We start from the raw sequence: 15000 nt of genomic DNA on the forward strand, positions 1-15000 counted from the left end.
TGAAATTGCTGACCTTGTACCAAAATTTGAAACCATTATCATCATCATTTATACTGATCCATTTAATTCATTTAATTATTTTTCTCTTTTACAGTTTTGGGAAGTGATCTCCGATGAACATGGCATCGACCCCACCGGCTCTTACCATGGTGATAATGATTTGCAGCTGGAGAGAATCAATGTCTATTTTACTGAAGCATCAGGTAATGCAAATGACACAGCGTTTGTGTGTGTGTGTGTGTGTGTGTGTGTGTGTTTGTGTGTGTGTGTGTGTGTGTGTGTGTGAGAGAGAGAGAGAGACAGACAGACAGACAGATTTTTACAAGGAGAAGGTTAACAGTTACCTTGAAGTTTGCTGGTGATTACTGAACTGAAACTTCACTGTAGCTGTCAACCTTTTCCTTGTAAAAAAAAACAAAACATTTTTGTTTACTAAGTGATCCTGAAATTTAATGTTTGATTTGTCTCTTTTTTTTTTTTACTTTGCATAAAACGATGTATATACACATGCATTTGCATAAAATGATGTATATACACATGCATATAATATATCATACATGATACATTGTTACTAAATCTGCATGTGTGTGTGTAGGTATATATGTTTATGTATATGTGTGTGCATGCACACTCATATATATTAAGATTTTGCTTAGTCATAATGATGATCTTTCCCATGTATGTAAAGGCTTCCTTGAATAAAACTGTACTTCATTTTAGAAGCTCTAAAGTAGCTATAAGGTGATGCACAGCTTTAAATGCATTTCATCCTATTGTCGAAACAGCTGTAAGCAAATGAAGTTGATTACATAATAACTGTTTCCTTGTAATTTATTTAACTTCATATTATATATACCTATATATTTGCATGAAGGTGCGTGGCTTAGTGGTTAGGGCATTCAGCTCACAATCGTAAGGTTGTGAGTTCAATTCCCGGCGACACGTTAAAATAAAGTGTCTTGAGCAAGACACTTTATTTCACGTTGCTCCAGTCCACTCAGCTGGCAAAAATGAGTAGTACCTGTATTACAAGGGGTCAGCATTGTCACACTCTGTGTCATGCTGAATCTCCCTGAGAACTACGTTAGGGGTACACGTGTCTGTGGAGTGCTCAGTCACTTGCACGTTAGTTTCACGAGCAGGCTGTTCCGTTGACTGTATCAGCTGGGACCCTCATCATCGTAACCAACGGATTGCTCCTTATATATATATATATATATATATATATATATATATATATATATATATATATATGGGAATAGTAAAAAATATCCATAGGTTATGAGATTACATCTTATGGTAAAAAAAAGTCACTTATTTCAATTTACTGGGGGATGTAGCAAGGGTAAGATGCAGTGAAGTGGGGTTAATGGAATGGTCCATATCACAGGGGTTAAAAGTTAGAAGCTAACAGCTATGTAATAGGATATCATACAATTATAGAATTACTTGTTTATTTACTTACATACACATATGATTGTAATTAATTAATAAATAGATCCAAATGAATATTTTCAGGCTGATGTTTGCTGGTTGATGATCTTCTCCATTTTCTTCTTTGCCTTATAAATTCTGGGTAAATTTCTGCTTTAACCCAACTCATACCTATTATTCAATTGCACTACTGCTCTACAACAGTAAGCATTTGGATGTAAATACATAGGTATAGGTATACATCCAGTAGTATATTGGATATTTATTATCCCTTAGATGGTCGTTTAACCTCTAACTCATACAGACCTGAGTATAAATAAATATATATATATATATATATATATATATATATATATATATATATATATATTTGCAATATTTGCATATATAGATATATGTAGGCATGTGTGTGTGCATATATGTATCTGAATATATAAGTATATATATGTGTATGTCTGTATAGGTATGTATTTATATATGTGTGTATATATACGTGTGTGTGTGTGTGTTTACAAAACAATTGTAGAATTGATGTACGTATTTAGAAACACTCTCTACCACCCTAATTTTGAGAAATCCTGAAATGATAAAAAACATTGTTTAGGGAATTTATTGATATAAAAATAATATCGTATTATTTTCGAAATGATGTGTACAATTTTTAATGAAATTTTATTAAAAGATACTTGATCTTGCAGAATCTTAAATTTTTTTCAATGGTCTCAGCACTCTTGATATTGGATTATCTTCCTTGTTGTATAGCCCAACAAGGTGAACATGAGTTGTTGCCCTTGGGGTAAGCCATGTCGGAGATAAATGGTGTCTGTGAACACTGATGAAAAAATATACGCTTCTGTATCTCCTTATGTGGTGTTTATTACTTTGGTGCTCGTGTGTATGGTTATACCAGTCGAGTAGCTGTAACTATATATAGATGTGTATTAATCTCTCTTTAATAGCTAGAGAGTCGTTGGTATTGATTAGCCTTCATCATCATCATCATTTAACTTCCGTTGTCCATGCTAGCATGGGTTGAACGGTTTGACCAAGGCTGGCATGCTAGAAGGCTGCACCAAACTCCAGTCTGATTTAGCATGGTTTCTACAGCTGGATGCCCTTCCTAACGACAACCACTCCAAGAGTGTAATGGGTACTTTTACATGCCACCAGCACAGGTGCCATTTGCATGACACCAGTATCTGTCAAGACTGTGATTTTTCTCAGCTTCATGGGTTTTCTTCTCATGCATGACATAATGTCAAAGGAGTTGGTCATTGCCTCCGTGAAGTCCAACATTCGAAAGGAGCTCAGTCACTTTGCCTCCGTGAGGCCCAACTCTCAAAAGGTGCTTTTTATGTGATACCGGCACGGATGCCAGTTACATGACACTAGCATCAGCCACAACTACGATTTCACTTGACTTGACGGGTCTTCTCAAGCACAGCATATCGCCAAAGGTCTCGGTTACTAGTCATTGTCTCTGTGAGGCCCAAAGTTTGAAGATCATGCTTCCGCATCCCATGTTTTCCTGGGTCTACCTCTGCCACAAGTTCCCTCCACAGTTAGAGTTCAGCACTTCTTTACACAGCTGTCCTCACCCATATGCATCACATCGTCATACCAGCGCAGTTGTCTCTCTTGCACATCACATCTAATGCCTCTTATGCTTAACTTTTCTCTCAAGATGCTTACACTCTGCCGAACATGCACACTGACGTTGCACATCAAGCGAAGCATACTGGCTTCATTTCTTTCAAGCCTACACATGTCCTCGGCTGTCTCAGCCCATGTTTCACTGCCATATAGCATAGCTGTTTGCACATAGGCATCATACAATTTGCGTTTCACTCTGAGAGAGAAGCCCTTTATTGCCAGCAGAGGTAGGAGCTCTCTGAACTTTGCCCAGCCTATTCTTATTCTCACAGCTATGCTCTCGGAGCATCCACCTCCGCTACTAACTTGGTCACCTAGATAACGGAAGCTATCTATTATCTCTAGCTTACCCCACTGGCAGTTGATGGAGTCTATTTTCTATACATTTTCGGTGTTTATTATACTTGTGCATCTTCCACATACAAAAGCTATTTTCCCTGTTAACCTTCCTCTGATATTGCTGCACCTTTTATGTGTCCAAATCCTTATGTCCAAAGCCCTATGTCAAAATCCTGTCCAAGCAGACTTGTGATGAAAAGAGTTCCATCCTTGACCATCCTTTATTTTTCAGACAGTATATGTGTGTGTATGTATGTTTGTGAGTGTGTGTGCATGTGTGCGTGCAGTTGCATGCACGCACATGCATGTGTAAAATTAGCTGAGTCATTAGTGTTTCTGATCGAATGCCTCATATTATTTGTTCTTTTGGCATTAGGAAGGGCATCCAGCCATAGAAACCAAGCCAAGTCAGACTGGAACTTGGTGCAGTTCTCTGGCTTGGCAGCTCTGGTCAAACTGTCCAACCCATGCCAGCATGGAAAGTGAACGTTAAAGGATGATGATGTTGATGATGATGATTCTCTGTGCTCCAAGTTCAAGTCTTATTGAGGTCAACTTTCGCTTTCATCCTTTTTGAGTTAATAAAAACATACAAATCTAGATCAGTGTATTGGTAAAAATGTAAAAATATCAAACCGAATACCTTGTGGTATTTGTTCCAGCTCTTTGCATTCAGAGTTCAACTCTTGCTATGGCTTACTTGGATGGTTGATTTTAATCTGCCACTCAGTTTAACATCAATACCTGGCATCTCAGATACCTTTAATAGAGTACACACTCTTGTGAGCTTTTGAACCAAGTCTCCATTCTGAGAATACCTTCTTCCCTACTTCCTTCCCATCCTTCCTTCTACGAATGTCAGAAGTCCTGTAAATGGTCATGGGTACTACCTTTCTTTCTAATTAAAGGATTAAAAAAATTATTTAAGTGTTTTTTTTTCCATAAGGCTGTGAAAAAATAAGCATGTTTCTATACATGTGAAATACAATGTATACTAGGCTATAGTGCTTTCTTCCTTGTTGTATGGAGCTGAGACCCCAACAGTCTATAACACTCAAGTAGACAAGTTGCATGCATATATGATGAGACAGCTGTGACAAATTGCGAATATCCCTTTCTTTGACAAGTTCCAGAATAATAAAAAGATCCTGCACTATGCTGGTTTGCTTCTTATGATGGACATGTACACAAGATGGACAATGGCAGGCTCCCCAGACAATTCCTTTACTCCCAACTATGCAAAGGGAAAAGAAACCATGGAAGATCTAGACCGAGGTTCAAAAACACTGCATAAAGGGATATTTATGCAAATTGTGCAAGATATCCAGTTCAATATTTTTGGAGTTCTCCCAATCCATTACCCTGGATTGGTACTTGGTTACTTTTTCATCAATCAACCCTGATTGACCTTGGTAGGATTTGAACTCAAGAGTACTGGGAGTTAGAACAAATACTGTGAGGTATTTTAACCAATGTTCTAACAACTCTTGCCAAATTGCCACTATGTGTTTATAAGACTGGTTGATTTTCTGAGACATTTTTCAGTGGTGGGTGTAAAATGTGTGCCTCATAAGCCATTAAATATGGTCCCTACTGTTTCTAACTGGTCGAGTGACCAGGTGCATACTACCTCATTAGTTCATAACAACAGACTAGGATTTTAGGAAAATAATGAGTCAAAATACCTTCTTTGGATCTGAAGAGACAACAAAAAAGCAGTATTAACTCTGGCAAGAATTTGGAATTGCATGGCATAATGGATTCAGAAACTGTTAACTTTCAGGTTCAGTCCCACTGTGTGATACTTTTAACAAGTGCCTTCTACTGTAGCTTGTCTAACCAAAGCCTTGTGAGGGAACTTGATTTATGAAAATTTAAAAAAAGATAGTGTGTGTGTGTGTGTCTGCGCGTGCGCGTGCCTATGTTGAGGTACATTCAAAAAGTATCCAACTTTATTTTTTATCCTACCAAAACTAATGTTGCATGGGCAAAGTCCTTTGGGTAGGAGGTGACACCACCTCGCTGGAGATCAAGGCACACTCAGGCAGACCATCCAGAAGTCAAATTGAGGAGTTGATTGAGATGTTTCTGTGAAGAGTCATGGAAGACAGTCATGTAACAATCCAGGAAATTGCTCATGAAATGGGAATAAGCACAGGATCATTGCATTCCATTTTAATGGAGGATTTGTGCATGCAGAGAGCAATGGCAAAATTTGTCCCCAAGGTGTTGGCAGAGAAGTAGAAGCACATCTGCATAGAAATTGCTCAGGACATGCTGGACTGTGCAAGCCATGACCCAGGCCTCATGAAGACCATTATCACTGATGATGAGACATAGGCTTACGGTAACTGCTTGGTGCATTCGGTCATCTTGTGTGAAAACGAAAATCCAATGTGTGCACACTACACATCTGTACTCTAGACACCTACCAGGAGCAAACATTTTCTCACATGTGCAGGGAGGGTGGCTTCACCTCCCACCCAAATGATTTTGCCCACAAAGCATTAGGTTTGATAGGGAAAAAATAAAATTGGATACTTTTTGAACATACCTTATATGTATGTTTGTATGCATACAAGCATGTATGTCATCATCATCACCGTTCCACATCCATCTTCCATGCTGTTTGACAGGGTCCAATGAACTGAAGCTCAGCGTTGAGCTCCAGTATCTGCTTAGGTGTGGTTTATATGGTTGGATGTCCTTCCCTATGCCAACTACTTTACAGAGTATACTGGGTACTTGTTTAAAAACACCAGCACTAGTATGGAGGCCAAGTTACTCCCAAGACAAAAAAATTCCCCCTTCAGTGAGTAGGGTTGTAGCAGGGAGGGAAGTGGCTTAATGCCAGGTGTTGAGAGGTTAAAGGAGAGATACATGGTTCCCCCAACCACATTATATAAGGAGGGAGTAGCTGGAAGGATGACAAGCTGGTGACAGGGGTTTCACAGCATACACTCATCGAATAGGAAAGTGAGTATAAGAGGGAATGCAGACAAAGGATCTGGAAGGGTGGCTGTGTAAGAGACTGAGAGGGGAGTGACTGATAGAGCAGGGAGTGTTGATATAAGAGTGGTTTATCAAGGAGACCTGTGGCAGTAATGGAAGGGTGGTAAACAGCAGTATAATAAGAGATAGGTCAGAAAGTAGGGATATGTATATATAGACATTTGTGTGGTCGTGTGCATGTGTGTGTTTTTGTGCATGTGTACATGTGTGTGTTTGTGTGCATGTGTGCATGTGTGTGTCTGTATTTGTTTTTGTTATATTATAGAGACAAGTCAAGGGACTACATTACACTCCCTAAGTTTAATTTTTGTTTTGGTTTCTGTGACAGGATGCTCTTCCTGATAGCCACTTTGCACAGGGTGGGTGCATTTTATCACGACACCAGCACAGAAAAAAGTTGTAAGGATATGATAGATAACAAGAGGGAGATAGCTAGTGAGTATGCATGTGTGTGTCTTTGTATGTATATATATATGTGTAGATAAGATTAATCGATCAATAGATACACACTCACATACATACATACATACAATGTCCATCTCAATTTTCTCATTTTATCTTTTTTCTTCTTACCTAGGTGGAAAGTATGTCCCTCGGGCAATCATGGTAGATCTGGAGCCAGGTACAATGGATTCAGTACGCTCTGGTCCTTTTGGCCAAATATTCCGACCCGATAATTTTGTATTCGGACAAAGTGGAGCAGGCAACAACTGGGCCAAAGGACACTATACGGAAGGTGCTGAGCTTGTAGATTCTGTTTTGGATGTTTTGCGTAAAGAATGTGAAAGCTGTGATTGTCTGCAGGGATTCCAGATGACACATTCGTTAGGTGGTGGCACTGGCTCAGGAATGGGTACTTTGCTTATCAGTAAAATTCGAGAAGAGTATCCTGATCGAATCATGAATACTTTTTCAGTGGTTCCTTCTCCAAAGGTAAAAAAATTTCATATTGCTTTTGAATTCAATCATTGCAATGATTTTCTCTGTTAATTTTCACTTTTTTTCTAAAATTTTTCTTAAGTTTCCTAAGATATTTTAAGTGCAAATGACCATCCCCTTTTAAGGTTTGCATATATACAAGAGATAATTTTCTCAAGGTGTCTAGTACATATTTTTTACGTTTGGTGAACTGTGCAGTATCTTGTGCGGGTGTCTTCAACCCAAGCATTTGTCAGTTATAATGAACACCTCCAGTTTTTAACCTTTACATATATGAGAGCTAATATTCTCTTTGTCTATATCATCAACAAGAATAACATCTAGTATGTATTTGTTCCAGATTGATGATGTATGTGGCACTTTTCAGCAAGTGTCTTCTACCATAACTTCATGTAGACCTAAGCTTTGTAAGTTAAGTTGAGTAAACAAAACTAAAATTCTGTAAAACTCTACAGGCTGACCTGTATCTGTTGTTGGGTGGTATACTCAATCCACAGCATGTTTTAACCCCACCTCTTGGCCTTCGTGTTCCTATTAGCAAAGGTCAATCTGTTACAGACATTTGGACCAGGTTTCTAGTCTGAGGATAAATTGACATCTTTATTTGCAGCTTCCTACCATATCAACACATAAATCAAGATTTTCTCTGTTTCATTAGAAGAATGGACATTTCCTTCTCATTCCCCCCACCCTGGTCCTCCATTTTTTTTATCAATTGCTACAATATATGATAAAGTTTCTTGCTCAGAAATACAAATTAAGAACCTTCACTGGATTGAGCAAAAGATCTGTGAAGTTGTATCACAAAATATTGTCCTCTTGACCATTTTGCCTGTTGATTAGTTTTCAAATATAACAACTGTTGTTTTTGTGAGTGTGTATATATATATATATATATGTATATATATATATATATATATATATATATATATATATATACACACACACAGGCTTCCTTCAATTTTCATCTACCAAATTCCTTTGCAAGAGATTTGTCAGACAGGGCTAGTGCTGTAGGACTGAACCCAAGGTCAGGTTGTTGAGAAACAAATTTCTTAAACCACACAGTCATGTCTATGCTGGAATATGAAATTGTATAATAAACAGTAAGAAAAGAAATTTGAGGTGAGATGCACATCCAACATGTAAAAATTTAAATAACTTCTCAACTCATATTAATATCTAAAAGAAAATTTTAAAATCGTTTATTTTTTTCCTTATATTTTCTTTTTTAAATGTCTAAAATACTTTTTTTAAAATATATTTTCAGGTCTCAGACACTGTTGTGGAGCCATACAATGCTACATTGTCTGTCCACCAGCTTGTTGAAAACACAGATGAGACCTACTGCATTGATAACGAAGCTCTTTATGATATTTGCTTCCGTACCTTGAAGCTTACAACACCTACTTATGGAGACCTCAACCACTTGGTCTCAGCTACAATGTCAGGTGTAACTACTTGCTTGCGTTTCCCAGGTCAGCTGAATGCTGACTTGCGCAAACTAGCTGTTAACATGGTTCCATTCCCACGTCTCCACTTCTTCATGCCTGGGTTTGCCCCGCTGACTTCCAGAGGCTGCCAGCAATACAGAGCGCTGACTGTACCCGAGCTGACTCAGCAAATGTTTGATGCAAAGAATATGATGGCTGCCTGTGATCCCCGCCATGGTCGATACCTAACTGTTGCTGCAATGTTCCGTGGACGAATGTCAATGAAAGAAGTGGATGAGCAGATGTTGAACGTCCAAAATAAGAACAGCAGCTATTTTGTTGAATGGATCCCTAACAATGTGAAAACGGCCGTCTGTGACATTCCTCCTCGTGGCCTCAAAATGTCAGCAACTTTTGTTGGCAACAGCACAGCAATTCAAGAACTCTTCAAACGTATTTCAGAGCAGTTCACCGCCATGTTCCGCAGAAAAGCCTTTTTGCATTGGTACACTGGTGAAGGGATGGATGAGATGGAGTTCACTGAAGCTGAATCTAACATGAATGACTTGGTGTCAGAATATCAACAATACCAAGACGCTACTACCGAAGAAGATGGAGAGTTTGAAGAAGAAGCTGAGGAGGAAGAGAACTAAATGTCATTCTATAATCCTAAACTATGTTTGATGTGAAATGTTTCTTGTTTCTATATGAAAATGCTTCCAATACTAATCCTGAAATTTCTTGGTGTTGCAAAGATGTATGTGATGTAATATCAATAAATCTCAAATATGTCAGACTTTGGTCATATTTTACTTGTCATTTGGTCTGTATTCTTTTCAAATAAATATTATCTAAATGTATCATTGTTATATTTAATGATGAAATATGAATGAAATGTAAGCAAAGGAAGATTTGCTGGAAGCCATGACAATTCTAAATATATAGAAAAATAAATTTATTCAATATTTCTGTTTTAATAAAATCTAATCTGGAAATGATTAGAGTTTATTAAAGCTTGTATTGATTTTGTTTGATTTGTGTTTTTTATTTTTTTCTAAACTGTAACTCAGTAACATGATTGAGTTCAGTACGAGGTTGAATCAGTCAATTATTTCTATAAAAGTTTGTAAATTTATTTAATCTTTGTACCCCGTGGGGAGATGTGAACTTTGATATTTCAAGTAAAACCCTTCATCAGAGGTTAGAACCTTTTTTAAAAAAACCTATCCTGTCAGTGATATTTAAAAATGTATTCTTCTTCTGAGAAAGAGCTTTGCTCAAAGCATCACCATTCTCATCTACTAACAGTACACAATATTATTAAAATTTACAAACTTTGCTAAAAACAAATTTGGCTGATACAGACCACCATTAATGTTCTTGGAGACGGTATTATTAATTTTTAAAAAAATTTCTAAGATGTAAATGAATATATATATATATATATATATATACACACACACACACACACACACATATATTAATTAGTTATAGGATTCAATAGAATCTAGGCACATCAACACATAGGATGCCAGTAATGGCTAGATACAATAACATAGGATTCACAGTGAGGTAAACAACAATGAAAGTATCAAGTGTTGGTTGGATACTGTAGATATATAAGTACTAAATCCAATTTAACCCATAAATCCAACTCTGAGGTTGGTTCTAGGCGTGACACAGGTGTAAAAAGTAAACAAATGGAGTTTTTATTATTTATGACAGCTGTTTCAGTATAATTTTATTGATGTATTCATAGATTACATCATAACATATAGTACACCATTGTCAGGTAACATTTTAAGCAAGTAATATATCAAACAGGTAAGATAATACCCCGATAGTGACAAATCCAGCTAACATTGTAGGATAAGTCTTGTTGGTGGTAGATGGGTAGATAAATAACTAGACCGACAGAAGGACAAGTCGATAGATAGATAGGCAGGCAGGCAGGCAGGCAGGTTGGTGGATAGACAGACAGACAGAGTCTATCTTAAGTACGATGTGACCCGTAGAGAGCCTTGTTGCTGGGTGTTACAGCTTATCTTGTTTGTGCCTTCGAAACAATGATTCTTCACCAGACATCCTTAATCCTTATTTTTTTCATTCTTTCATGATGATAGCTATCACTGGTGCTAGTTAAAGATCCTGGAAGCAGTAGATATATTTCCATGCATCCAGTGCATTACAGTAGTTGAGGCAAGGTGCCTTCTTCCTAATAAAGTGTACCTCTGATCTTGAGGCTAACTGCATGTATCCCCCACCAGCATCCGGGTGGGGAGATCCCCACTGCAGTCTTGGTGGTGTTGGTAAAGTTTAAATCTAAAGTAAAGTTGTCTTCTAGCTGATAATATGCATGTCATTCTGCAAGAGCATGTCATTTGGTACACCATGTTGGAATTAAAATGCAACCGGATGCTGTACATTGCTCTGATCGGATATTGGTTTAGGTAGAAAGCATCTGATATGTTATTGGTGTGTGAGAGGTAGTGTCTTAGTGTGTGGCCCTACCTCATAAATCTGAAGGAGACACTAGGTCTCTTGATGCAGTTTTTTAGCTTGTTCTCCACCATCTCTCTGTAGTATGGTAGATTAACATAGACCCAGTGTTTACTCTTCTGTTTCTTTCTTCCTCTGCTGTTGATGTTGTTGTTATCCAGGCTGTCATTGTTGATGCTGTTGCTGTTTTTGCTGTAGTAGAATGACAACACTACTCGGGGCACAGACGACCATCTCAGAAATATTAAACTTTACCCATTTGAAGAAGAGTTCAGTAAATCACCAACCACAGAGGACTATTTCAAGAACAAAGTTGAAAGACTATGTCAGGGCCTCCTGAGAACCATGATGTCTGCTAACCTTACACCTAAGATAACCACACTTGACTCTTTAAAAAACAAAAATAAAAATTTATGCATACCTTGCCATCGAACAAAGGGGGAGAATTCTGTGCAATCGACAGGGACACCGAAGACGAAGCAGTTAGGTACCATCACTCCCAGGGTAATATCTACACCTCATGTGAATAAGAGATTGTGAAAAGAGTGGAGAACCAATGCAACAACATATCCGAAGCATGCAACTCAATATGCATACAAATAAAAGCTTCCTAGTGGATTTGGTAGACAGAAACTGAAAGAAGCCCATCATATATACATACATATATATATATATATATATATATATGTATATATATATATATATGTGTGTGTGTGAGTGTGTCTTTTTCTCTATGTTTGTCACCAAACCATTGCTTGATAACTGATGTTGGTGTGTTTACATCCCCATAACTTAGCTGTTTGGCAAAAGAGACCAATAGAATAAGTACTAGGTTTACAAAGAATAAGTCCTGGGGTTGATTTCTTCAACTAAAAATCCCTTTAAGGCGGTACTGCAGCATGGCTGCAGTCAAATGACTAGAACAAGTAAAAGGATAAAAATATATATATATACACACACAATTTAATGTAAATAAGGAAAGCTATATACTGAGCATATATGTTAATGCAAACATGTATGCATGATTTCTTCCATTCTGGAATTAATACTACATGAAGGTTATGAAACAGCTGTAACCCTATAGAAGACAAGTGGCTAAATAAATATATATATTCACCTCTCATACCTTTTCACGTAATGTTTAATGGTTAATGGTAGAGTGTGTGGTCTAGTGGTTAGGGTGTTGCACTCACATTTGAAAGATTGTGGTTTTAATTCCTTGACTTGGTGGTGCATTGTGCTCTTGAGAAAAACACTTCATCTCATGTTGCTCTACAATACTTCAACACCTGACATATGGTACACCATGCACTTGTTCAAACAATGTCGATTTGATGGAGGGAGTGAGCTAATGTACAACACATACATTTGATCACTATAAACAAATCATTTGTGCAGGTTATTCAACAAGAAACTGTAGAGCTATTTTTCTCAAATTACTATAGACTACCATCCGTATCTATTATATAAATGAGAGTGTATGTGGTTATGTATGTGTGTTTGGCCCTGAAAGGATCTGAAACAGTGCATCCTCAAGAAAAACGAATTTAATTTTTGAAATCTGCATCCCAGAAATAATAATGAAAAGTATAGTTTTCTACGAGAAATAACTCAACTTTTAGATTGATAAATCTCTTACTCTCTGTCTGTCACCATCAGGCTTTCTCTTTTATACCTTCCCCTCTCTCTATATATTTACCACAATCTTTATCACACACACACTCTCTCTCTCTCTCTCTCTCTCTCTCTCTCTCTCTCTCTCTCTCTCTTTCTTTCTCTCTCTCTCTCTCTCTCTCTCTCTCTCTCTCTCTCTCTCTCTCTCTCTCTCTCTCTCTCTCTCTGTATATGTATCATCTTTCATTTTATTTAAAATTTCATCTTTCTAAGCTTACTTTCATTTTATAATCCACAGCTATCATGCCCCAAATCCTGTTTTCTGATTGGGTAAAAATTATCAAACTTTAAACTTCCTTAACATTTTCAGAAATTTGATTCAGCATGAAAAAGTACATCAATATACCAAATTTGAAAATTTTCACTTAATTCTTAAATTTCAAAATATGTTACAGCAACTGAAAAGATCTCTCTCTTTCTCTCTCTTTTCACTTTTCTCAATGTAAACTTTTTTCCTTTTTACTACACTCTCTCTCGCTCTCACTATTTACTACACTCTCTCTCACTCTCTGCAAATGAATATTGCAGTGTGTGTGTGTGTATGTATGTGTATAAGGAATTTTATTGGTGCAACAGTGATTTAAAAAAGGTATGTAAAAAAATTATTCATTTTAATAGCTACTTCTTTGTTAGCAAATATGTTTTTTCTTACACACACACACACACACACACACACACACACACTCACACACACACATACACACACACACACACAGACACACACTCACACACACATACACATATGCATATGGTCATGCTTGACATGGGGTGGAGGTTAAAAATTCAAAGGTTCATGGATATAAAAGCTTTAAAGGATCATCATCATCATCATCATCATCATCATTGTCATCATCGTCGTCATCGTCATTTAATGTCCATTTTCCGTGCTATCATGGATTGGATGGTTTGACTGAAGTTGGTAAGGACAGGGGCTGCACAAGGTTCCATTGTCTGTTCTGACATAATTTCTACAGCTGGATGCCCTTCCTAGCATGGATATAAAGTTAAAGGATGTGTAAAAGGTTTTATAGATATAGAATTAAGTATAAAAGTAGATAGGCAGATAAATAGATAGACTGATAGATGGGTTGATAGCTAGATCTTCCTCTATCCCTTTATATCACTTATACTCTCTCTCTCACTCCACTGTTCTCTGTGGATAGAACCCAATGCATCTCTGACACCATCTATTTCTCTCTCTCTCTCTCATGCTGACTGTCTCTCTAATTACTGGAGTAGTTAAGTATCTCCTCTGTAAAAAGACACCTATCGCTATCCCTGTATTATACATTCATTTGGCACAAAGCCACTTCACAACCCCACTGGTGTTGGTGTCACATAAAAAGCCTTTAGTACACTCTGTAAAGTAGTTGGCATAGAAACCATGCTAAAGTAGACAATGTTGCCTGGTGCAGCTCTCTAGCTTGCCAGCTCTTGTCAAACTGTCCAACCCATGCCAGCATGGAAGACAGATGTTAAATAATGGTGTTGATGATGATGATGATGATGATGATGATGATGATGATGATGATGATGATGATGATGATGATGATGATGATATATCTTTTATTTGTTTCAGTCATCAGACTGCAGCCATGCCGGAGCACCACCTTGAAGGACTTTCAATCATATGAATCGACTCCAGCACTTATTTCTGTTTTTAAGTATGGTACTTATTTTATTGATCACTTTTTGCCAAACCGCTAAGTTATGGAGATCTAAAGAAACAAGCACTGGTTGTCAAGCAGTGCTGAGAAACAAACAAACACACACACACACACACACACACACACACACACATTCTCACACACACAGAAACACACACACACTCATACAGACACACAGACACACACACAATTGACCCCTTTTAGTCATGAACGACCATGGGATTGCACCTAGCAGGTTCCCCTCTGAGGCACAAGTCCGGACATGGTTGATTTATGGAAGACCAGCAGTCGCCCATGCATACCAGCCTCCTCTCTCCATGCCATCAATCTTATCCAAAGGAAAGGTAAAG

General features: G+C 37.5%; 1 protein-coding gene across 1 annotated transcript in view; it reads left to right on the forward strand.

Annotated features, from left to right (window-relative positions):
• The window catches only part of LOC106880934 (tubulin beta-4B chain), a 36977-nt gene extending 27133 nt beyond the window's left edge, over nucleotides 1–9844 (forward strand). The window contains exons 2-4 of the mRNA XM_089351939.1: nucleotides 95–203; nucleotides 7016–7371; nucleotides 8648–9844. Of these exons, the coding sequence (XP_089208065.1) occupies nucleotides 95–203; nucleotides 7016–7371; nucleotides 8648–9463 (1281 nt within the window). The 3' untranslated portion in view covers nucleotides 9464–9844. The remainder of the gene's footprint in view (nucleotides 1–94; nucleotides 204–7015; nucleotides 7372–8647) is intronic.
• Nucleotides 9845–15000: the final 5156 nt, after the last annotated feature.

This window comes from Octopus bimaculoides, chromosome 5 (genome assembly GCF_046866305.1).
Source record: "Octopus bimaculoides isolate indiv1 chromosome 5, ASM4686630v1, whole genome shotgun sequence".
NCBI classification, from domain to species: domain Eukaryota; kingdom Metazoa; phylum Mollusca; class Cephalopoda; order Octopoda; family Octopodidae; genus Octopus; species Octopus bimaculoides.